The sequence below is a fragment of the Lissotriton helveticus genome, chromosome 12, assembly GCF_964261635.1.
Source record: "Lissotriton helveticus chromosome 12, aLisHel1.1, whole genome shotgun sequence".
Taxonomy (NCBI): domain Eukaryota; kingdom Metazoa; phylum Chordata; class Amphibia; order Caudata; family Salamandridae; genus Lissotriton; species Lissotriton helveticus.
The window spans coordinates 280175036-280200660 of record NC_136073.1 but is presented as its reverse complement, the minus strand read 5'-3'; the positions used below and the strand labels follow the sequence as shown (position 1 = coordinate 280200660).

Here is a 25625-nt window from a genome sequence, read left to right as displayed (position 1 = left end):
CCAGGTGAGGTAGCTGTCCAGGAGTGGCTCACCCCTGCCCACAACACCACACCAGGATCAAGGAGACTCACCGTGGCCGCCCGAGATGTCACAAAATGGCTGCCGCTTCCCCCAAGGCCTCCTCGCCCAGAGAAGCAGCCACCGTCGCCTGGCCCTTACCAGTCCGCTTGTCCTCGACCCTCCGGCTGCCGCAGCACAGCCCCCTCCAGCGCCGCCGTCCCAGGGGGAAAGAAAACCAACTCCGGCACCGGAAAATGGAGAGCTCCGCCCTCAGCTGCCGCACCTTCCCAGGCGTGCCGACCGCAAGGCACACGTTGCCGGCCAGGCACAGTACAGGAGGCCCTGGCTCTATCACCGCCGTCCCCCGCTAGAACGCCACTCCGCACCGGGCCTCACCAGCGCCGCCGCCGCACTCTTCAGGCTCCCAACGCTGTCGGAGGACCAGCTGGATGATCGGAGGTCTCTCCGGTATTAGGCTTGCTGCCGGGATGTCTAGAGGCAGGGCAGGATAAATGCACAGGATATTTGATGGCTGGTCGGAGCGAACCTACAACGCGACCGCCATCATTGCTGGCCAAGCCACCCCCACCATGCATCTGTTCTTGGCATGTAGAGCTGCAGATTTCTACACGCCCTCCCGCCTCCCCGGGACCAGTATCTGTTCAAGTTTTATCTTAATTAGATATACACGCATGGACATCCTTTCTTTCTTTCTAGTAACTCCATCATTTCCCATCATGGCGAAAAACAATCTAAGGATGGAGCCGATGCCCATGCGAACTATCGTCCAAGGGAGGAGTCACCTATCTCGTGACTACAAAGACTTCTTCCAAGACGACAACAACATGCAATCATCCAAGCCCAACACCAGCTGGCGATCTAATGCAAAGTGTAGAAATCTGCAGCTCTACATGCCAAGAACAGATGCATACTGGTACGTAGCATTTTCCTTTTGAAGCTTGGGCCTAATATAGTTTCAAATGCTGTGCAATATTCCACATCTTGTGGTAGGGTCTAGGAAAAAAAGCATAAACATTTTTTTTTTTAAACTTTGAGCATCAACAGTAGGCACAGTCAGTTACTCTTATTTTTAAGTACACAGAGCTTCTTGGCACTAGTTAAAAGACAATAATGTTGAAAGAAACATATAGATCTTATGAAGGTCACCAAGGTGGAAGGGACACGCACATCATTGATGGGCAATGTTTGTAACAGCTTTCTGAAGTGCTGATTGTTTGATTTTGCCCGCAAATTCCTAAGTGGAGTTCCGCAACTTGGCGGCAGAACTAGAGTAGCATCTGTCTCCATAAATGAAATGAGAGCTTTGGACAACAAGGTGATTTTGGTGGGCTGATGGTAAAACATTCCAGTTAGTAATATGGGACTGCTAATGTAGACTGTTTTGTGGACAATTATTTAGACTTTGAACTTAATTCTATTGACAGTTTGGCCACAAAGCCTCACTACGGACCACCATTGTCTTTAGCTTTCTTTTTTCTACTGGTTTGGATGCATTCGTAAGTTTGGTGCTTAGGTTTTTCGAAAAAGGTCAACTCCCACAACCATGAAAAGACCTATTAGTAAATACACATTTGGCAACACAGCAACTCATGCTGTTTTTATGAACTGTGATACTTGACTACTTTGATTTTGATTGATGGTACCAAGTGAAATGGACAAACATTGCTGTTATGCAAACATACTTCAGAAAAGATGATACTAGCGCAGTGAAATATTTGTATTGAAAACCCTTTATTATTTATCAATGTTCGAATGCAAAAAGAGGAAAAGGTGTCAGACTTTATGGAAATTGTCATACCTCAATACAGAGGTATTTACAGTAAATCATACAGACAAATAAGATCACTTTTGTAGTTTCATAGGTCTTCACCTCTCCGCGACTCAGTAAAAAATATATTATCCATGGTAAGCTGTAGATTAAATCACAATACTGTTTACAGTATTTAGTTTTTACTCGGCACTTGTATGATAAACAAAAATTCAATAAGGTAAGTAAAACACAACTATCTGGGTTGGAAATATTTACACCTACATAAAATCAAGAAACCAAAGCATTTTCAAATCTAAGATACTCAACATCAATCACTGTTAAAATAATACTGTAAGGTCCCTTAAAAGCAAACCTTAAGTATTGTTTTATGGGGCTCCAAAAACAACAATAAATAATACAGATAGTGCTATGTCTATGGTCCCAGGACTTGCATTCAGAATAACTGGCGCCCAAAGACTTGTGGTTTGGGTGTAAATCTGTCAATTTTTTGTTTAAGGCATGAACTCAAAAGCTACCAGAGCAGCCAATATTTGGCACATTTCCATAAATCATTCATCAATGAAATGCACAAAATGTGAAATGTTTTGTTACATTCACTTTACTCACAGTAATTATCACCATTAATTTGGTCATTGTGATGTCTCCAAGAGCAATTCTATTTATAATTATGTAAACATGGGTGCACCCATATTATCTTTTTAGCAAAAAGGATACATCCCTTCCATTCATGCTTGGGTATATGTGAAAGTTTTAAGTCAATCTAGAGAAACGTTCATGTATACAATTGGTAGCTTACTTGATTCCTGGATATGCTTTGATTACTATATTTGTAATAATGTTTTTCCTGAACCCGCCTTCAACAATTACACTACAGTTAGAATGGCTAATTGAAAAACATAAGGCAGTGCAAAATACTATGGATAAAAATAACATATCTGTAATCACCCTGAAATGTTTTAGTCATGTTTTTCACTATAGTGCAATGAAATTCAATATCATTTCTTTTTAGACAGCTTATAAACGTGGAATGTTTTATTCTTAAAAACTTGAGTGAAATATGTAGTATAAGGAGGTAGTTCTTTTTTTATTTCATCACAGAAGCGAGGAAAAGTTGAATGTTTCAAATCCGATTCATTGAGTCCTGGGCCATCCATAGTCTGAAAAAAAAAAATATATATATAAAATGTATAAATGTTTTGTAACAAATACTTTGCTCTGTACTTCCATGCATCTCCAACTCTCCATGTTTATTTCTGGCCTAGAGTAGTCACATATTTTCATTTAATGAGATGGATATTTTGGTTGCTTCTTAATCATTGGACAACAATGTGAAAATAAAAACAGGAAAACAATACTTTATATATTACTGATTATTCCTTACTACTTCAATGGGCACATCAGAGCCCACAAAATGTTTCACATCAAAAAGCACCTGATTATTGTCTCGTAACAGCTCTCATCTAATACCTCTTGACCTTTGCTTCATTTAGTTTACATAGGGCCTCATTTAGCGTGTGGCAGGTGGCCCACCAGCCAGCCAGGGCAGTGGAATCTATGGTGCCTGCTCCCTGGGTACAGGGATGCCCACCAAATTTACAGATCACAGCCAGTGAGGTTGGGAGCTCTGTGCCTTCAGCAAAGTTGCTGTTACAGCCACTTCGCCGAAGATACTGACTCTTTGCCAAGCGGGTGCTAAGTTTAATGTATCCGCTCAGCAAATGTTTTTGTTTTCTGGAAGAAAAACAAATCTCAAACCAGGAGGTTGTTTTCAGAACACAAAAAACAGTGGCAGCTGACACATGAGGTCGGAATCTCTGTACCTGGCTGTTGTCCCACGGGTTAAGAAAGCGCGCCTTGGTGGCCGCTCTTTTGGACTGCTGGCACCACAGCTGTGGAACTCTCTGCCGCTGGCTCTGCGGGGAGCCACTAGCCTGCTGGCTTTTAGGAAGGGCCTTAAGACTTGGCTGTTCACTCAGTAGTCTGTCTTTTGTAAATTTTCTGGCTGATTCTTCTTCTTTTTTATCTGGTGTTATGTTAGTATGTCGCAGTTTCTTCTCTTTCTCCTATAAAGCGCCGGGACACTCTTCTTGAGTAGCCGAGCGCTATAGAAAAGATTTAATAACATAACATAACATAACATAACACATAGGGAGTTTCCTTTGTGCATGCTTGTGTTTTTGTACTAGGGGAGGGAAAATGAGTGATAGTGAACACGTACTAAACAGGAATGGGCGACTTTTACTATGACCTGACAACTGTCAGGCCACAGGGTTCGGACACTTAAGTCAGCTGAAGCTTTGCAGCCAGAAACCCAGCACTTCCCCAACTTGAAATAGAGTAGCAAAACCACAGGTTTAGTGAGGCATAAGCACTGCCGATTTAGGACCATTCTTCAGCTCTGGCAAACACTCAATGTCCAGGTTAGTCTTCCAAATCACAACCTTTAAAAAATAAAATGTCAAAAACTAAAAACAAAAAAGATATACCAATTACTGTTGTAGGCAAAATTCATCTTTAAAGATATAAAAAGAGACTTAAAAGAGAAATAGAAATTCTTAATATTTAGAACTATCAGCAAAGTGCATGTGATTGAGACTAGTGTTTTACATTACTTAAACGAGAATCTGTCAAATTAAACAATTACATGTGTTCCTTTTAAAACAAGCATTTACAATGTAATGGTCTCGGCATTGTTAAAGTTAGAGCTATTGGCATTGCTCATGACATTTGTATTGATGTTTTTGTTTTTAAAACATAAATAATGCCAATAGCTTAATCTCTTGCAAATGCGAGACCTATTGCATTTGCACCCACACACAGAGCCACACACACAAAGTCACCCACACACACATACAGAGCCACCCAGAGTCATTCACATAGAGCCACACACACACACAGAGCCACCCACACAGAGCCACCAACACACACAGAGCCACCCTCACACAGACACACCTACACAGACACGCCTACACACACACACACACACACACACACACAGAGCCACCCTCACACAAACGCACCTACAAAAAAAGCTACCCACACAGAGCCCAACATACACACAGAGCCCAACACACACACAGACAGAGCCACACACACACACACACACACAGACAGACAGAGCCACACACACATACACAGAGCCACACATACACAGACAGAGCCACACACACACACACACACACAGACAGAGCCACACACACACACAGACAGAGCCACACACACACAAACACAGAGCCACACAGACAGAGCCACACAGAGCCACACACACACAAGAGACACACACACACACACACAGAGCCACACACAAGCAGACAGAGCCACACAGACAGAGCCACACACACACACATGTATTCCATGGTTACGCACTGCACCAAAATAGAGAACATTTAAATTAGGATCCTGGGAACAACATTCTGTGAGGTCACAAAATAAACCAACACATCATCAGCATAGAGGGACACGTTAGGTTCAGGGTGGGCCAGCCATTAGCCACAATGATCCATGTTCCTGCACAATAACCTTGCCAATGGCGCAACCACCTACAGCAAATAGAAATGGTGAAAGGGGGCAGTTCTGGCTTGTGCCTGTATTCTCCACTCCCCTGCCACAATGCTCCCTGTTCTTTATCTCAGTTCCGTCACGATAATCAATCAATTATCAGGGAATTTTAACGCTCGCTACTCACCCGTGAGGGTCCTGAAGGTGTGCAGGGTAGAGGGGGGCTCTCGCAGTCAGTGCTAGCCATGTCAGCATGTTTTTTTTTACACGTATTTTTTAACTTTCAGCCATGCTGCACAGCAGCAGCGCTATGTTACAACATGGCAAAAAGAAATTGCCAAAGCCAATATCTCTCCCATGGGCGAGAACTATTGGCTATGCCAGTGTTTGTTGTGTCCTCGAGTTGCACCGATTACCTCAGGTAGTGTTGATCTACAGACTTTTAAAAGTTGATGTATGCCCTATGCATTTGATTCTGGTGTCCTAGGGGAGTCCACGGGACCCTTGGACGAGGGGGGGTTCGTGAAAGACTTGAACTGAGAGACCAAGGAAGAGGAAGTGCGCCAAAAGGATGTCAGGTGTACAAAACAACCCCAATGTCGTCACAATAAATTCAGGGTCGAAACGCAGGCCCCATGCAGCCTCTCACGTTTTGTGAGGACCCTAACCCTTCTGGTGGCCCCCTTCAGCGCACGGTCAATGCTTTGTCAGTAGACTCAGGGCCCCCTCATCAATTCTGCAGAGGAGGGCGCCATATTGAGTGAAGCCACTGTATACCCGGCACCATACTACACCGCACCCAAGAGGCCAAGGGTACACACCACAGGGGAAGCAGGGGTCGGGGAAAGGTGGGGACTTGTTACAAAAGTAGCAGAAAAGAACTTACCACAAATCCTACTGCTGTTTGGGGGAAGAAGCAAGAATATTTTCAAGCGAGTCTTTTTCGCCCCCTTTCTGTTCATAATGTCTTCATTGCGCGCTCGTTTTCACTGCTCCTTCCCTGCTTGCTTCTGCTACTCGCCCTTTCTGCACCCACTTGTTCTTTTCCCTTCTTTTCCGTTATCTTTCCACTTCTTTGCTTCTTTTCCCATTGTTTCACTTTCTTATTGTTGTAAATGCCCCAATGTTTTCTGTTTTCTCTGTCTTTTCTTTTTTTAATTCTTCTCCTGTCTTACTTCCTTTAGGCATTATGTCTCTCCCCACCTATCCGTTACCTTTGCTTCTCCCTACAGCACCTCAGTCTGCTCTGCTCCCTTCTCTCTCCCCTGTGTCTGGCTGCAGGCGCTCTCCCCACCCCGTGGCCCTCGGAGATGGATCCTCTGAGGCTAACATCAAGTAGCTCCCTCCGGTCTTCCCTTCACCCCTCACTTATCTCACTGTGCTACATCTCACCTCCGGTGTGAAAGTAACAACCCAGGCGGTTAACGAGGACTTGTCCACATAATAGTGATAAGACACGGCACCACTTCCGTGGGAAAGGGAGACAGTTTTATTTTACAATATTGAAACGAATGTGGCAAGTGCAATATCACAACATAACACTTGCATAATCATGGGTTACATACATAATCATACAACAATAAAATAGTGACAATAAAATTAATTATAAACCAGCACCACAATTTCATAAAAAGTATACAATTAATTAAAAAATATATAAAATGTTAATGAGTGTCTCGTATTACTTTCACACTGCCTTTTCCCTGACCTAGGGGTTATATTTATCTTCCTCACAGGGAACCCTTGTTTTTCACAAAATACATCTCACCTCCCCCTGTCCCTCTTCTTTCCACACTGTCTTATTGTCCTCCCTCTCCCTTCCATTTGCTCTGCCCCCTCCTTCCCTCTTCTCTGCCCCCCCTCCTTGGTTTCTTCCATCCTTCCTCGCCAGGAGCTCGCGGAGCTGACAGGGGACTTTTCGTAGCAGAGGTCACGTGAACATGAGCCTTGCAGTCCCAACCATCTGCCGGTGCAGTGGGGGTGTTTCTTCTCCACGCCTCTCGGCAGGGGGTGGGGATGCCTTGTCCCTCGTCAGACACAGGATCTCTTCTCCGGACCCTGGGGGGGTCGAGTGACCGGATCTGGCAAGGACCCTCTGCAATAGACTTGTAAAAGCACGTGCCGTCCTCCTGCCCCCAGAGACTCCCTGCTGCCCAAGACGCCCTATGGCATGTGATTTTGCTCATGTTTTATAGGGGATTTACATAAACATAGTGGGGCGACCCCTATCCCACACGTTTTAATAACAGTACAAGTCTTACAATACACCTCAGAGACAACACGCGCATACTCGGCGTCCAACCTCCAATTTCAATAAGTTGTCACTTTGACTTGCTGAATCTACCTGCATTTCGTTTGGTGCGTCTGTGACAGTGCTAATGTGTGCATAAGGCACAATATATACATTTACGCAGATAAAGCTATTTCTGAGTATGCATATAATCCGTTATGTCTGTGCACATAGGTTCGAATATCTCTGCCTATGTGCGGAATTTAGAATGACCACCTCTCTTCCGATGCACTTGACTCTCCAGTCTTTAGAACCTTTGTTAATTAGATGTTTCCTACAATCTGAGAACGAATGACGTGTAGCGCTGACCACTCCCAGTGCTGCAACATTAATTGTTTTAAAGCTAATTAATCATTTTACAAAGTGATGTTTTAATGTTTTAAAGGGGGAGGACACCACTTCCTGTCCAGGATCTGGTTGGCGGTTAGCGCTCTAGCGCCTGGGTCTCTCGGGGCTATTTCGCACTCGCCCCCTGTTGAGCGCGCAGCGATCGCGCGCAGTGGAGCCGAAGAGTAGCCAAAGAGTAGCCCGTCTGCGCCCGCGATCGCGCGCAGTGGAGCCGAAGAGTAGCCAAAGAGTAGCCCGTCTGCGCCCGTCCGCGACAGGACGGGACCAGGGGCCACTCACTCTGCTCATTTTTCTACTCATTACCATGGCCCTGTCTGCAGACACACGTCTCAGGTACACTTCTCAATCCTTAATAGCTCTTCGACCTCTGGGGCTGCAGAGGTGTGCCTGTGATAATTGGCCATGTCCAGAAGGTCCCTTTTCCTGTCTACTATGCCGGTTTCAAGCCACATCCAACACGGTTGTTAGTCAACCTCCTAAGGTATTTATTCCAGAAATGAAAGGCTGGAAAAGCTTCCTACTAAATGTTCGATCACTCCCGCGACACCATGTCGAGATATGGGATACTATCCAGAGCCTCAAACCGGAAGTATGCTTCCTTACGGAAACATGGTTAAAACCACATACCGTCCCAACTATCACCTTGGGGATTCCCCTAGGATATAAAATCCTGCGACAGGACCGTCCAGAGAAAATTGGCGGCGGGATCGCCATTATATATACAGAAAGGCTTCACATTACAGTGATAGAACAAATTATACAACCTTCCATGGAAATAATGATTTTTAAAATAAAAACAGGACCCAGAGACCACTGGAAAGGTGCTTTAGTGTACCGCCCCCCTGGACCCAATGCTGGCTTCACGTTAGCCCTAACCGAAATATTAGCCCCACACATGAAGGCCAAAGAAAATTTTATTTTACTTGGAGATTTTAATTTCCACGCCGATGTATCAGAACACTCTGACACAAAGTCCCTCTTAGCTGACCTCGCTCTTTTAGGTCTTCATCTGCGTAACTGTGGCCCCACTCACAGGGGAGGTCATACCCTGGATTTAATTTTTACCAACCACTCTTCTATACACTGCCACCCCCCCAAATTCATAAACTGGTCAGATCATAGTATGTTGGAATGTTCCTTCTTGCAGTTAGTCAAATCTGCTGACCCCCCTACCACTCTGAGTATTAAGCGGAGATCTTGGCATAAAGTCACCCCGGACACATTTGAGCAAGTCTGGAGAGAGCCAATAATATCAGACTCTGATAATATCGAGTCGGCTCTATCCAAACTGAACAATGCACTCCTGGATGCTATCAATTTCTTGGCTCCCCAAAAATTAATTAAACTATCCTCCACTGCCAAAAAAGAGATATGGTATACTGAAACATTAAAATTAGAAAAACAAGGATGCAGAAGGTTGGAAAAACTCTGGAGAAAAACACACACCATCGCTAGTAAGGAACACTACCTGCAGGCAATGTCCACCTATTATAAAAATATTTAAAAAGCTAGGAAGACTTGCTTAACATCACAGCTAGCTGAAGCTGGCAATTCGACCAGGGAACTATACAAAATTCTGCAGACCTTCACTAACCCCTTGGTATGCGAAAGCCCTGACACATTCTCCCAAGAGTTGTGTAATAATATCTCTCAATTCTTTGAGGATAAAATTGAAACTATCTACAATAAAATCACCTTGGCCAAACACTCCATGGACACCGACGTCCTTAGTACCCCTCGCATGGAGACTCAAAGAGACACCTTTCTTGACATTCCTGAAGCTACTGAGAGTGACATTATATCACTATTAAATAACATGAAAACAGGCTCCCCTCTTGATCTGCTCCCTGCTAGACTGGTGACCACTCTGAGCAGAACAGTATGCCCAATCATTTATAAAATCTTGAACCTTTCCTTCAAAGAAGGGCAACTCCCTCAGCAATGGAAAGAGGCAGTAGTGAATCCCATATGGAAAAACTCAGCTTCACCTTGGACGGAACTCTCTAACCTCCGTCCCATCTCTCTTCTGCCCCTCCTGAGCAAACTGGCTGAGAAACATGTCAACACCCATGTTTCCCGTTTTATAGAGGCGACAGGGGGCCTGGACCATTCCCAATCTGGGTTCAGGCCCAACTACAGCACCGAATCAGCACTCCTCTCCGTGACCGACAACATCAAGATGTCACACTTCAGTGGGGTTTTTAGAAATTCAGATCACTCAGGCGCACTACCTCGGTTAAACGTTACAGAGTGTGGATTGACAAATAGCAATGTAGTGCGTGAAGAGCAGGCGGAAAAACACCCTTAACCGTCTGAAAAAGTCAAGGGACTATACAGATATATACAATTGTGCTCTCGCTACTACAAAAAGTATTACAAACAGTTCAATGACTGATGAGTATTCAAGGAGACAGAAGCAGATTCTTTGGTGTGTTCTTAATACAGCAAAACGTTGGTTTATTCTCTCCAGATTCAAGTAATGTAATGCAAAGCCGACACGTGTTTCGTCGTGTACAGTTGAGTCAACACGACTCTTCAGGGCTTGAAAGTTGCTATGTTCGTGGTGCTCGTTGTTAGGTCTGGGCTACTATCCATGTATTGGACGTTACTTGTCGGAGAGAGACACAATTCTAATGTGACTACACAGAAACGGTCTGTTCCTTTAGGATAGCCACGTGGAAAGTGCTTACACAATGGCAGTCTGCCTATTGAATGTAACACATCTGTACAGAGAGACGGCGACCGGGAACCACAGGAGGAGGGATTCTAAAACACAGCACACCGCCTGTTGAGAGACGCACCCGTCTCTAGCGAGTCCTAAGTAAGACGGATCCCCTCCCGGCTACCTCCTGATACACCAGGAGCCAGAGTGAACAAACACAAAGATGTGTTACATTCAATAGGCAGACTGCCATTGTGTAAGCACTTTCCACGTGACTATCCTAAAGGAACAGACCGTTTCTGTGTAGTCACATTAGAATTGTGTCTCTCTCCGACAAGTAACGTCCAATACATGGATAGTAGCCCAGACCTAACAACGAGCACCACGAACATAGCAACTTTCAAGCCCTGAAGAGTCGTGTTGACTCAACTGTACACGACGAAACACGTGTCGGCTTTGCATTACATTACTTGAATCTGGAGAGAATAAACCAACGTTTTGCTGTATTAAGAACACACCAAAGAATCTGCTTCTGTCTCCTTGAATACTCATCAGTCATTGAACTGTTTGTAATACTTTTTGTAGTAGCGAGAGCACAATTGTAAACATCAAGATGTCACAGGATAGGCTCAATGATTCTGGTGCTGTTAGACCTGTCGGCCGCGTTTGATACTGTGTCTCACCAAATACTTTTGGGCCGTTTGCAGGGAGTGGGCATTGGAGGACAAGCTTTGTCCTGGTTGGAGAGTTTCCTTTCCGGGCGTTCACAATCTGTCAGCTTGGGCCCCTATCGTTCCACCAGGGTGCTCACGAAGGGGGTGCCACAGGGCTCATGCCTAAGCCCCACATTGTTTAATGTGTATGTGGCCCCCCTTGCTGAGATTGTGAGGAAGTATGGATTCACTCCAGTGTCCTACGCCGACGACACCCAACCTCTCTACCCTTTCCACTCTCTGAACTCTAATGTCAGGGAAAATTTTGCTGAGGGTATGAGGGCAGTATCAAATTGGATGGCCTCCAACTGCCTCCAGTGTAATGTCGGGAAGACGGAGGTAATGCTCTTTGGGAAAGCTACTATACTCTGGTCCCCCGATTGGTGGCCTATGGATCTGGGACCAGTGTCCTCCCCAAAGCTGACCGTTAAAAACCTGGGTGTGAAATTAGACCAAAACTTAACCTTAAAGGAGCACGCGAATGTAATCTCCGGAGCATGCTTCCGCACCATTGGCCTGTTAAGGCGAGTTTTCCCTCTCCTGCCTGATACGTATAGAAAGACTCTTGTACAGGTCCTGGTGATAAGCCGGTTAGATTATTGTAATGGGCTCCTGATACTAGCTAACGAGGATGCCTTAAACCGGCTACAGGTGGTCCAGAATACGGCGGCAAGACTGATACTGGACGCTCCTTCAAGAACTCCGTCCAAGCCACTACTGAGGGAACTTCACTGGCTACCGATACGGCAACGTATCAAGTTCAAAATCTGTTGTACCATTCATGCCTTTTTGGAGATGGACCCAAATACCTAGCCCAAAAATTCCAACTCTATAAACCAGATCGCTCTCTTCGATCAAGTAACCAACTGTTACTAAAACCCCCACTCATTAAGAAGACCAGACAAGGTGGCCGCGCCCTCTCCCTTGTGGGACCGACCTTGTGGAATAATTTGCCCTTCGGTCTCAGACAGAACACTAACCATTTATCCTTCAGGAAGATGCTCAAAACGAACCTATTTCTGGAAGAATAACGGTCTTAGCTCATCTATTTGAGACCCTAGCCCATCCACATAGCTACATTCCTTACCAACCTGGCGTGCAAAGCGCGGAGATACCCCGACAGGGTCGATTCTGGCGAGATATAAGAAATTAAATAAATAAATAAATAAATGTTTGGTTTTAAGACTGGTGTTTGATCTATTGCGGTTTTAGGATTTATTGTCTGCAATTGTATCAATTCTAAATAATTGACACAAACGAACGTATGACTGTCTATGTATGCTACTTTACTTCTGTTTTTTGTTATATTTTTGTGACTGTATGTTGTGCCGGTGAAGCCCTCTGTGTGGGAGTATACCACTGTAACAGTACATCTGCCCATCAATAAGAGTGCAGTCTTGCTTCAGTGTTATTGCAGAATATTCCTATACGAACATATGCTAGGATAGTCTATTTTGATTTGCAAAATGTTTGGAAATGTTATTGCCACAGAATATGAACGTACGTTTGTGTTAAAACATATCAGTAGATATATTCTTTAGGGTGATTTTGCATAAGTGAGAGAAAGTTACTTGCCTGTGACAATCGCCTTCACAGCTCACAGGTCCTTTTTAGATGCACTCTTTCCAATAATTGTACAGACCTCTGTGGGGCAGGTGTTCCAAAAAGCAGTAGAACACCTTTTGGCGTCATGGACTCTTTAGAGCTTAGAAGACCTCTATGCCTTAGAACGGAGGAGGGCAGCGGGAAGGGTGGGAGGCGAAAGCCATACTGAGGAGGGCTGCGGCCAGAGGGAAGGGGGAGGCGAGAGCGGAACGGAGGAGGGCTGCCGGCAGAGGGAAGGTGAAATCGGGACGGAGGAGAGCTGCGGGCAGAGGGAAGGGGGGGGGGAGGCGAGCGGAGCCGAGCAGCTCCAGAAAGAGCCGAAGTACGGCGGGGGGGAGACTGGGGGCAACCAGGCCCGTCCTCCGATCACTCACCCGCTCCCACGCCATGAACATGGAAACACCACCATGTTTCTCCGAGGTCATGCAGAAATGATTCGGAGAAACGCACGTCATTTTCGGGATTGAGGGGAGTGTTTTTCGTTCTCTCCTCTTCCCATTGGCTGGACTGTAAAATTCCAGCCAATGGGAAGAGGAGAGAAAGAACCTAAAAAACCAAGCCCCTCAATCCCAAAAACACAGGGCTTAAATGGACATACGCCCCTGTGGAAAAGTAAATTTTGCCATGTTCTGTGTCCCTACGTGTCATCCATCATATGTTATGTGTGCATGATTAAATATGCATATGCATTCCCCATGTCTGATTAATGACGCAATTACAGTTGTGTCCCCCTCTAGTATGCCAGTTTCCAGTTCTCGTGAATAATACGAATATCAGGCCTATGTAAAGCTACGTTGCCACGTTTCTCAGTGTGCACGTTATTCCATTATAAAGTCCCCGTTTCTAGGCCTCAAAAGGGCCCGGACACCAGATTCAGCTCCTGTCTCCTGAAGCCCTCGCTGAGGAGCGATCCAGCCCCCACCTGTATCCTCGACCCTTCACTTACTTCCTGCCTCGCAGTGCCCGGCCCAGCCTGGCTCAGTCTCTGAGTCTGCCAAGAATATGTTATGATTCCAGTTATCAGTTCAGTCCTCCTTCTCTGCATTCCTAAGCTACTGAATCGCATCAATAGTTTCCGTCATTGTCTAGCCTTCACGTCTCCACGTTAGAGAAATACTGCATTTAATGGTCATTTCATATTCTTCATATTCTTCATCACGCACTACATGTAGAATAATGCATGGTCCAGTCTTAGAATCAACTTTCCCCTCCTAACTTCTAGTTCATATCAACATGTTCCCTAAACATCAGATACTAGATAGGGTTTAGGTACATGTCGCTCCGACCCTCCAGACTTCAGTCTCTGCTCCTAGCACAGAGTTCATAGCCCCCAGCTTCTCCTAGTGATACGTCATTGCTAGTTTGCGCGCACCATCAGGTTAGAGGTCCCGGCTCCCCAGGTAGCCCCCTCCATGGTTTCCGCCCCATTCATGACATATTCTGTTACGTTTGCATCACATGTCTATGTATACGCCCAGTTACACCTATTTTTCCCCCTTATCTTTCGCGACTGCTACGCGTCACGCCTTCTGCTCCACCCACTGCTACGCCTACTGCAATGTAATGCTATGTGTTTGCGTTATGTATATATGCTCATGTATTGTTATTAAAAGTCAGCGCGCTCATCCCAGATCCAGCCCCAGCAGCTGCTGGGCCCTGTCATCCTATTCCTATGCAGGTTGTCCTGTTCCTGTCCTTATGCTGTATTAAACCTGCAAAACTCCTACTACCTCGAATCTTGACTCTTATTTATTGAGCTATCTGTTATGATATATGTCTAGTCAAAAATAGGGTATTATTTATTTATTTACCACATAATGGCGCCCGAACAGGGACTTGCCCTTTCCCCACGCGTCGGTGAAGCCACGCCGACCCCCTGACCCTCTGCAGTCGTGACGGAACTCTTCTGCGCAGTGGCAGATATTTCTGCTCAAGTATCCCTCAGGCCCACGGAGGAGACGGAGGAGGCGGTCCAGCATCCAGACGAGACGGTGGAGGAACGCGGCGAGTCCCGACCAGAGCCCAAGCCAAGAGTCCAAGGTCCGAGGTATCCGGAGGTCCACCCGTAACTGAAGTCCGAAGTCCGAAGTTCGTCGTCCGTCGTCGTAGCAGTCCAGTCCAGTCTGAGGCCTTCCGTTCTTGCTGCCCGGTGAGTACCGTTACTGGGGTGGTATCTAGACAGGGTCAATTTAATTGACTCTGGTCTGTGGGTTGGTGGTACACAGTCCCACAAACGAAGTGTCCACGTCGGTGGATGCGGGTCCTGACGTGTCTCTTTACGAGACCGGTAAGTTTCGTACTGTTTCAGCAGTGCATCTAGTTTCTGTTCTAGTCAGTTTCTGTTCTCGAGAAAATTTATGTGTTCTGTTCTCAGTATTTCCAGGTAGTATTCTGTTCGAACTGATTATTTTAAATGTTTTTCATGTATTTTAATGTCGTGGTATGAATGGGGAATAAGTATCGTGTTCATTGTGTATTGTATTGTGTCTAGATTACAGTTCAGTCATGCCCATATTTTCCAAGTTACGTCAGTTAAAAACTAGAAAGGGTCTGCTGGAAGCAGCAGTTCCCGTCCCGCCCAGGGACAGTCCAGGTCACTTTATGTACCAGAAGCATGGCATAAGTGCCATATTGTATCTAGATTTATGGGTAGAGTATACCAAACAGTTAGAAGAAAAGTATAGATGGCCCGTATCGGGTACATGGGATGCTGAATGCATCATGCGAGTAGAAGAAGCATTATGGAAAAAGAAAGCCAGACAGTCACAGAAAGATGCCATCGAGTTATGGCGCAAAGAAGCTCATAAAAGAACCGAAAAAGAAATCAGAAAGTCAGAACTAAGTAGAGAATCCCAAGAACGAGCCCAAGAAAGAGAATTAATCGAGATAGGTGAACGAGTCAGAACTGAGCAATCAGACAGACAGAGGAATGCCCTTATTAAGGGTATGTACCCTCTTCTTGCCGAGGGCTTGCCAAAAGCGACCCCAGAGGCATCCAGTAATTTCCCGCCACCACTAGTTCCGACCAAGCTACGTCACAAACAGACTGCAGCTGATATTTTTATTTCGTCCTATCTGGACGACACAGTCCCTGAATATGCAGATCCTGTTCGCGCTCCGCCAGTCCCTGTAAATCAGGCACATCCTGCTCCTCCAGACACCGGGGCACCCCATGCAGTACCTGCTACGGTACCCCCGGTCCAGCCAGCATTTCAATTTCCCGCTCCGCCACGAAGAATATCAGTCGACGATTCTAGTCTAGGGGCCGCAGGAGGAGGTCCTCCTCAAACCCCGCCGCCACGCAAGCGTTTATCAGCACTCGAATTACATGCTCAAGCATCACAGCGTACTCCCAAGAGTAATAAGTCTGTTGCAGAAATCAGGCAAGCCCTTGGCGAATGTGCCTATGACCCAGTCCCAGGCGAGAATAATATGGTTTTATATTCAGTACGCGTAAGGAGGGTGACCGAGTATCTAGTCACCCTACCCAATATGAAAGAAGATCTAGACAGAATATATCGTTTCATCCGTACAGGGGATGATCCAGAAAGTATTAGTGATGCCATGTCTCAAAGGAAAGCTGAGATCCAGCGTATGATATTAAAGTTTTTAATTAACTGTCTAATAAGAGAACAAGATTACCCGTCTAAAGATCCGGCCGAAATGAAAATCCTGACAAAGTGGAGTGATAATATAGCCGAGGGTAAGCACAATACCATTAGTGCCATGGAGAGTATGTACAAGAAAATCCGTAGAGAAATAATAAAGATACACGAACAACGTAAAGCAGCACAAGTAAGCGAGAAAGAAAGTAACTCTGATCCTGAAGAGGAAGACGACGAGAATACCGCCAGGATAGCGTATGTAGGAAAATCTAGATTTCCAGATCGCCATTTACGCCTAGAACACAAGTCTACTTTCCATCATCCAGCACCAGAACAAGGTTCCCTAGAACAAGTATTTCAAGCTACCGATCACATTCTGAAATCACGAATCGGTTATAGTGAACTTAGTACCATGCATGAACAAGAACTAGCCCGATCAGCAGTCCGATGGATTACTGATTCTACCACTTTTCCAGACGAAATAGTGGCACAAATGTTTCTGAAATTGCCCCCAGCCGAGCAGCGACTGGTGGGTATGTATATGATCCAGCACCTCATTACTTTGTATGAGGGTCAGCACTCTGATCCAGGTCCGTTACATGATATCCTGAACGAGTTACTCCAGTATAGATGGAGAGGTCTAGGTACCGACTTAATTAGTGTCATTCTAGAACAGCGTCACAAATATAGAACGTTTCTGAACCCGCATTTTGTTCATGTCTCACCCCCAGAAAGTAAACCATTTTACATAGATAGACAGAATCCGTTACGAGAAGTGCATCCAGTTAAGACAGAGGACGGTGAAATGCAACGAGTGTTTGTTTACACCCCGATTACAAAGATGGAACTCCTCGAAATGAAGAAATTAATTCCCTGTCATGACAAAGATCCAGCAGGGTTCCATAGAGAATTAAAAGACATGCTCCGTATGGGAGAATACACTTACCCAGATATCATTAAAATGTTAAAGGTCCTGTTGCCCGCAGGGGTGTATGAAAAGCTAAAGGAAAAAGAATGGGAGGTGGGAGAGAAAAAGATAGATTGGACAGTTCTAGAAGCTGAAGACAAGGCACGAGTACCAGGTACCGGTCTAGGAGAGAAATGTAAAGAATTACCAGAATTATTGATTCAAGTTTTACCCAGATTATTGACAACTAGAAAAGAAGACTGGGATGCAATCTCAGCCTGTAAACAGAAACAAGACGAAGATATTAGTGATTTTTATTCTAGGTTTGAAAAATGTTTTAGTATCAATAGTGGCCTCAAGACAAGTAGTGAGTCATACCCTCACCTTTTTGTTACCAAATTAGTCGAGAATTCAAGTCCACAAGTTAAAAATCGAGTTTTGAAAGTCGAAAGTACCTGGCAAGCTAATACTCCGTCCCAGATGCTCCAGATGCTCCAATACCACCAGAATAGAATCAGGGAAGAGCAAGAACACGAAAGAAAACGTATGAAAGACACGAAAATGAAAGTACTAGTTGCACAATCTGTTCCTCAAGACAGTCAGAAGAGGGGTCCGAATCAAGCCAGTCATCCTGCAGCTCCCGTTAAAGGGAACTGCAATTATTGTAAACAGCCAGGTCATTTTATAAATGAGTGTGCAGTTCTGAAACACAACATAGCTACTGGTAAGACTAAAGAAAGACCACGTCCGCCTAGACAAGAGCAAGTTTCACAGACTGCTCAGCCACAGAATGCACAACAGACAGTTACAGCACCGCAGCCTATTGCTGCAACACAGCATGTTACATCGCAGATGTACCAGTATGCACAGTCTGAGTATCCAGAGTACCAGCAGTATTCATGAAACAGCCTAGAGAGGGAGGTAGGCTTGCCTCTCATCGAGATACCTGTAGATCAAGAAGGTCCCTATGTTCACAGTCAAGTATTAGGGAAAGACAGAAAGTTTTTGATTGATACTGGGGCAAGTAGGACCACAATTAGTCACGCCGAAGTTCCAGGGGCTCCGCTCTCAGGCTCAAGAAATGTTTCCCTTGGATTTTCAGGAAAATCTATCGTAAATGAGATTTCAAAGCCAGTTACTCTAGAAGTAGGTCCATTGTCCCGTACTACTGATCTGTTACTTACTAAGTCATGTCCAGAAAACCTGTTAGGCATTAAGACACTGAAAGAGTTAGGTGCAGTTATATGTTGTTCCCCAGAGGGAATACGTCTGTTCCTACGTGACTTCAAGGGTCACTATGTATTACGAGATTTTGATCCGAGATTGTCTAATGTTCCGCAGCATTTATGGGCGCAAGGTCCAACTGATGTAGGTTATATGCAAATCACACCCTATCGTGTGACTCTCAAACCAGGTGTAGTGTTACCACGAATCAGGCAGTACAGATTGCCACCCGAGGCTGTAGCAGCCTTATCCAAAATTATAGACGAGCTCATCGCTCAAGGAGTAGTTGTAGAAACTGACTCCAACGTATGTAACTCTCCGATCATTCCAGTCATGAAACGTACTGATCCAAATGCACCCCCAGTATATCGATTAGTGATCGACCTACGAGAGCTTAATAAATGTATTATTCCTCAGTACCCAGTTGTCCCAGACATCTCTTCCCTATTGACAGCCATTGATTCCGAAGCCACGTTCTTCACTGTCATAGACCTCAAAAACGCATTTTTCAGTGTTCCTATTCATCCAGACAGCCAGTTCCTTTTCGGATTCTGTTTAAATGGAAGGAGCTATATGTTCACACGCGCTCCTCAAGGTTTCACAGAAAGTCCTAGTATTTACAGTCAAGCGCTTAAGAGACAACTAGACAACATTCACATGCCAACTGACACTGCCCTGCTCCAGTATGTCGATGATTTACTGATCACAGCCCGTTCTGAACGTGATTGCGAGCGAGCATCCCTTACAGTCTTGTATTTCCTGGCCGAGATGGGGCACAAGGTGTCCCCTTCTAAGCTTCAATTCTGTGTCCAGCAAGTGGTCTACTTAGGACACTTACTGTCCAAGAGGGGTAGGCAGTTGACACCAGACCGTATCCAGTTAATAGCGAGTCTTCCTCAACCCAAGACCCAGAAGGAGGTACGTGCTTTTATCGGCCTTACTTCTTACTGTAGACAATGGATTCCTCAGTATGCATTTCTAGCCAAACCACTGATACAGTTAACGACACAGGAGGCAGCCGTATCGACTGTCCTCCCTTGGACATCTGAACATACACTTAGTTTCAATGAGTTAAAGAAAGCTTTATGCCAAGCTCCAGTTCTAGCTACACCGAACTACAGTAAGCCTTTTACACTTTTCGTCACAGAACGTGAAGGTACAGCATTATCTGTTCTCACACAAGATCAAGCAGGACAATACAAGCCCTGTGCTTATTTTTCGAGCACATTAGATCCAGTCGCCCAGGCGTTGCCTGCGTGCCTCAAGTCAGTTGCAGCCACAGCACTAGCTATCAGACAAAGTGATTCCATAGTTTTAGGACACTCTCTGACAGTACAAGTTCCACACTCCGTGGAAGTTCTTTTAAACCGAACACAAACTCAGCACTTGACAATTGCACGTCTAACAGGTTATGAATTGACACTGTTCCAGCCACACATAGAAATCAGACGCTGCAACATCCTGAACCCTGCTACACTGTTACCATCAGTTAATTCAAATCCTGACCCACATGACTGTGTGGAAGTAGTTAACATTACGACAAAGCCAAGACAAGATCTGACAGATATTCCGTTACCAGATCCCGACCTGACACTTTATGTGGATGGTTCATGCCTAAGAACTAGTACAGGAGAACTAGTCGCCGCGTATGCAGTGACTACTGACACTGAAGTTATTGAGACACACCGTATTGACACCCTGTCCGCTCAAGCAGCAGAGCTAGTTGCTCTGACACAAGCCTGCATACACGCCAAGAACCTGAAAGTTAATGTTTACACAGATTCACGCTACGCATTTGGAGTCGTACACGACTTTGGAGTGCTCTGGCAGGAGAGAGGTTTCATGACTTCTCATGGAACCAAGATTCAGCATGGTCTCCTTATTCAAGCTCTGTTAGATGCCATACACTTACCGACATCTATCGCTATCATGAAGTGCAAAGCACATACGAAAGTTACTGACATTATTTCTCAAGGTAACGATCTAGCAGATCGCACAGCCAAGCTTACAGCACAGACTCCAGACATTCAAGTTAATCAGACACATACTCCAGATCCGACTACATGCATGACAGTTAAGGACCCTACTCAAGATGTCATAGATATCCAGTTACATGCTACTCCCGATGAAATCAAGAAATGGTCCGAACAAGGAGGGGTCCAGACAGATCAAGGATGGTTAACAAAGGGTAGAGCCACATGGTTTCTCCCCGACTCTATGGTTCAAGTCATTATTAATACCGCACATAGTCCAGCACATTTAGGGGAAAAAGCTATGTTAGATAGTATCCAGAACATTTGGTTCAACAAGCATTTACGAGCTGCAGCTAAGCAGAAAGTCCGTACCTGTATGATATGTTGTCAGTTCAATCCAGGTAAAAGTGTCCCGGTGGAACAAGGTGGTTTCCAGCCCCCTGACCACCCTTTTGAAGTCCTCCAGATGGATTATATTCAGATGGAGCGATGTCGAGGTTTCAAGTATGTCCTTGTAGTTGTATGCGCTTTGTCCAGGTGGACAGAAGCATATCCAGTCCCAGATTACACAGCCGCGACCACTGCTAAGCAGTTGGTTCGTGAGTTCTTCCCTCGTTATGGACTCCCTAGAGTCGTATATTCTGACAACGGCCAGCCATTCTCCTCAGAGTTAATGAAGCACGTTTCCCTTTTGTTAGGGTACCAGTGGAAGTTCCATTGTGTACGCCATCCTGAAGCAGCCGGTCTCGTTGAGAGACATAATCAGACTCTGAAAATCCGTATTGCCAAAGTGTGTAAAGAAAAAGGTGTGGACTGGCTAGTAGCTCTGCCAGTCGCTTTATTTTATATGCGCATGGTCGCACATTCCAGATCAGGTCTGTCCCCGTATGAGGTCGTATTCGGCCGCCCCCCAAATATGTGGGGTACTCCTAGACCCCGAAGTATTACTGATGTTTCATGTAATATGCTGACAGATTACCTAGCTTCCTTGATGTCTGCCCTCAACTCATGTCGTTCACAGGTTGCCGCTGCATTTCCAGACAATACCGAGGTGGCACCGCATGAAATCGTTCCAGGATCCATGGTGATGGTCCGCAACTTTGACAGACCAAGTCCGCTGGAGCCTCGATGGAAAGAGCCCCGACAGGTCCTCCTCACCACCCGTACAGCCGTGAAGTTGGAAGGACGCAAGGGCTGGGTGCACCTTTCTCATGTTAAACTTTTTAATGGACCGAAACCCGTCTTTAAGAACATTTCCCAGGATTCAAAGGATTGCCAGAATATTGCTCTCAAGGACTGTCCCGCAAATGACATTGCTACAACCCCTCCCCTGTTAGAGAAAACTCCGCAGCAGGAGTATAAACAGAAACTACGGTCTAGTAAAATAAGTCAGCCAGTTTGATTGTCTAAGTCCTCCCCTAGGTGAAACGGTTAGACTGTTTCTGACATGTATAAAATAGACCCCCATAGTGAGAGAGTCAGTCAAAACTCAATCCGATGTATCATTTTTCTATGTTTCATATTATTTTCCAGCCTTATGATTTCCTGCACCAGTTATGCATTTTACCTATGTTTCCCAGTTTCACATGTAAATAAGTCTGCTAATGCTACAGTAGAGCACACGTTTAGTGATCTGCCTCCTCACGAGCTGTCCTACCGCCTCGCTATGCGTAATAACTCATTTATCCGCATGTTACATTACTCACACCAGACCAGCAATGCCACTAATTGTTGGGTGTGTGGTCGACTCCCCCCTTTCCAGACACCGAAGGGAGTCCTGCCACTTTTTCCTTATCCTTTTTCACATAATGGTTCGTGTGGAGCATGGTCCACGTTAACGTCATCCTCAACAGATATGTCTTTTCTTAACAGTACATGTTTCCCAGACAAGCAAGGTCTCCCCCACAGAACAGGTTTAGATCTAGAAAATGAAGTGTATAATTTAGGTAATTATTCGTCGAATTTCATGGTCTTGAATGTTCAGTCTGATACTACTCCAGACTTACCTGCTATTTCAGTACTACCAGTCAAAGGCGAATTATGTGTCCGAAATAATGGTTCCGTACATGTAGGACATAGTGATTGTACTACTGTTGTCAAGTATAGTGACAGTGGGAAATCTATTTTCAAAGCTTCACGTCATTCATATTTTATTTGTGGTCAGACCGCATATGTTCGTTTGCCCCTCGATTGGGAGGGAACCTGTTACATTGCCTTCCTACTGCCACCTGTTTTCCTAGCCCCACCTGATTATCATAGAAATACACATCTAGTACACATTAGACATAGAAGGGAGTCCCCAATTGTCGATTATACTGAAACTACTCTAGAGCAATATACTGATTTCAATAAAGGTTTCTTCTTCTTTATAGGCCCTGTCCAGAATAGTAAGTTAATCCGTAGATTAACCAGAACCCTTGAAGCTGTAGTAAATGAGACTGCCTCTGCTCTAGGTAACTTAACCGAAGAGCAATCTGCCATGAGATTTGTCGTTTTACAGAATCGTCTCGTCCTTGACGTCATACTGGCCGATAGGGGCGGGGCCTGTAGAGTCATCGGATCTAGTTGCTGCATTTTCATTCCAAATAACGCGCCGTCTGTTTATTCAGCTATAACCAGACTCCATAAGATTGCCCATCTGATACACCAAGATCCAGGCACCTGGACATGGTCCGGTTGGTTCTGGAATATAATTTCCGCATGGGACCAGTGTCCTCCCCAAAGCTGACCGTTAAAAACCTGGGTGTGAAATTAGACCAAAACTTAACCTTAAAGGAGCACGCGAATGTAATCTCCGGAGCATGCTTCCGCACCATTGGCCTGTTAAGGCGAGTTTTCCCTCTCCTGCCTGATACGTATAGAAAGACTCTTGTACAGGTCCTGGTGATAAGCCGGTTAGATTATTGTAATGGGCTCCTGATACTAGCTAACGAGGATGCCTTAAACCGGCTACAGGTGGTCCAGAATACGGCGGCAAGACTGATACTGGACGCTCCTTCAAGAACTCCGTCCAAGCCACTACTGAGGGAACTTCACTGGCTACCGATACGGCAACGTATCAAGTTCAAAATCTGTTGTACCATTCATAAATGCCTTTTTGGAGATGGACCCAAATACCTAGCCCAAAAATTCCAACTCTATAAACCAGATCGCTCTCTTCGATCAAGTAACCAACTGTTACTAAAACCCCCACTCATTAAGAAGACCAGACAAGGTGGCCGCGCCCTCTCCCTTGTGGGACCGACCTTGTGGAATAATTTGCCCTTCGGTCTCAGACAGAACACTAACCATTTATCCTTCAGGAAGATGCTCAAAACGAACCTATTTCTGGAAGAATAACGGTCTTAGCTCATCTATTTGAGACCCTAGCCCATCCACATAGCTACATTCCTTACCAACCTGGCGTGCAAAGCGCGGAGATACCCCGACAGGGTCGATTCTGGCGAGATATAAGAAATTAAATAAATAAATAAATAAATGTTTGGTTTTAAGACTGGTGTTTGATCTATTGCGGTTTTAGGATTTATTGTCTGCAATTGTATCAATTCTAAATAATTGACACAAACGAACGTATGACTGTCTATGTATGCTACTTTACTTCTGTTTTTTGTTATATTTTTGTGACTGTATGTTGTGCCGGTGAAGCCCTCTGTGTGGGAGTATACCACTGTAACAGTACATCTGCCCATCAATAAGAGTGCAGTCTTGCTTCAGTGTTATTGCAGAATATTCCTATACGAACATATGCTAGGATAGTCTATTTTGATTTGCAAAATGTTTGGAAATGTTATTGCCACAGAATATGAACGTACGTTTGTGTTAAAACATATCAGTAGATATATTCTTTAGGGTGATTTTGCATAAGTGAGAGAAAGTTACTTGCCTGTGACAATCACCTTCACAGCTCACAGGTCCTTTTTAGATGCACTCTTTCCAATAATTGTACAGACCTCTGTGGGGCAGGTGTTCCAAAAAGCAGTAGAACACCTTTTGGCGTCATGGACTCTTTAGAGCTTAGAAGACCTCTATGCCTTAGAACGGAGGAGGGCAGCGGGAAGGGTGGGAGGCGAAAGCCATACTGAGGAGGGCTGCGGCCAGAGGGAAGGGGGAGGCGAGAGCGGAACGGAGGAGGGCTGCCGGCAGAGGGAAGGTGAAATCGGGACGGAGGAGAGCTGCGGGCAGAGGGAAGGGGGGGGGGAGGCGAGCGGAGCCGAGCAGCTCCAGAAAGAGCCGAAGTACGGCGGGGGGGAGACTGGGGGCAACCAGGCCCGTCCTCCGATCACTCACCCGCTCCCACGCCATGAACATGGAAACACCACCATGTTTCTCCGAGGTCATGCAGAAATGATTCGGAGAAACGCACGTCATTTTCGGGATTGAGGGGAGTGTTTTTCGTTCTCTCCTCTTCCCATTGGCTGGACTGTAAAATTCCAGCCAATGGGAAGAGGAGAGAAAGAACCTAAAAAACCAAGCCCCTCAATCCCAAAAACACAGGGCTTAAATGGACATACGCCCCTCTCCTCCAATGGCTGGCCTCCGTTTAGGAAACCAGCCAATGGAAAGAGGGGCGGGTTCAAGCCCCACACTGAAAAACATAAAATCTCACCGGCGAGACTGCGCAAGCGCAGCCTACCCAGGCCTAGACCTAAAAAGGGGTGAGGCAACCAATTTCTCCTCCACCCCTAACTAACTTCCAAAACCTCTTATAGTACACAAAGCTCCATAACTGACCTTTATATTTCCATTTTCTAGCATGCACTAGCTGGATCCTATCCTAACTGTGAAAGTGAGCTGTTCTGATTAGATGTGGTATGTTTTAGGCAGGAAACCTTTGTAGGATTTTCAAATATTTGTTGGTGGTTCCTTTCAGTTATTTATATTGTCATGTATTCCTATAGGTTCTGAATCGATCCCCCTATTCCTGACCCTATTCTAGTTAAACAAACCAACAGGTTAACTAGCAGTCAGCCCATGAGGCAGAAAATCCCCATGATGCAGATATCGTTAT

General features: G+C 45.3%; 1 protein-coding gene across 4 annotated transcripts in view; it reads right to left on the bottom strand.

Moving 5' to 3' along the window:
• Positions 1–1733: 1733 nt before the first annotated feature.
• The window catches only part of DPY19L3 (dpy-19 like C-mannosyltransferase 3), a 517935-nt gene continuing 494043 nt past the window's right edge, over positions 1734–25625 (bottom strand). For all 4 annotated transcript variants that reach the window (XM_078671604.1, XM_078671603.1, XM_078671605.1 and 1 more), the window contains one exon: positions 1734–2949. In XM_078671604.1, the coding sequence (XP_078527730.1) occupies positions 2788–2949 (162 nt within the window). In that variant the 3' untranslated portion in view covers positions 1734–2787. The remainder of the gene's footprint in view (positions 2950–25625) is intronic.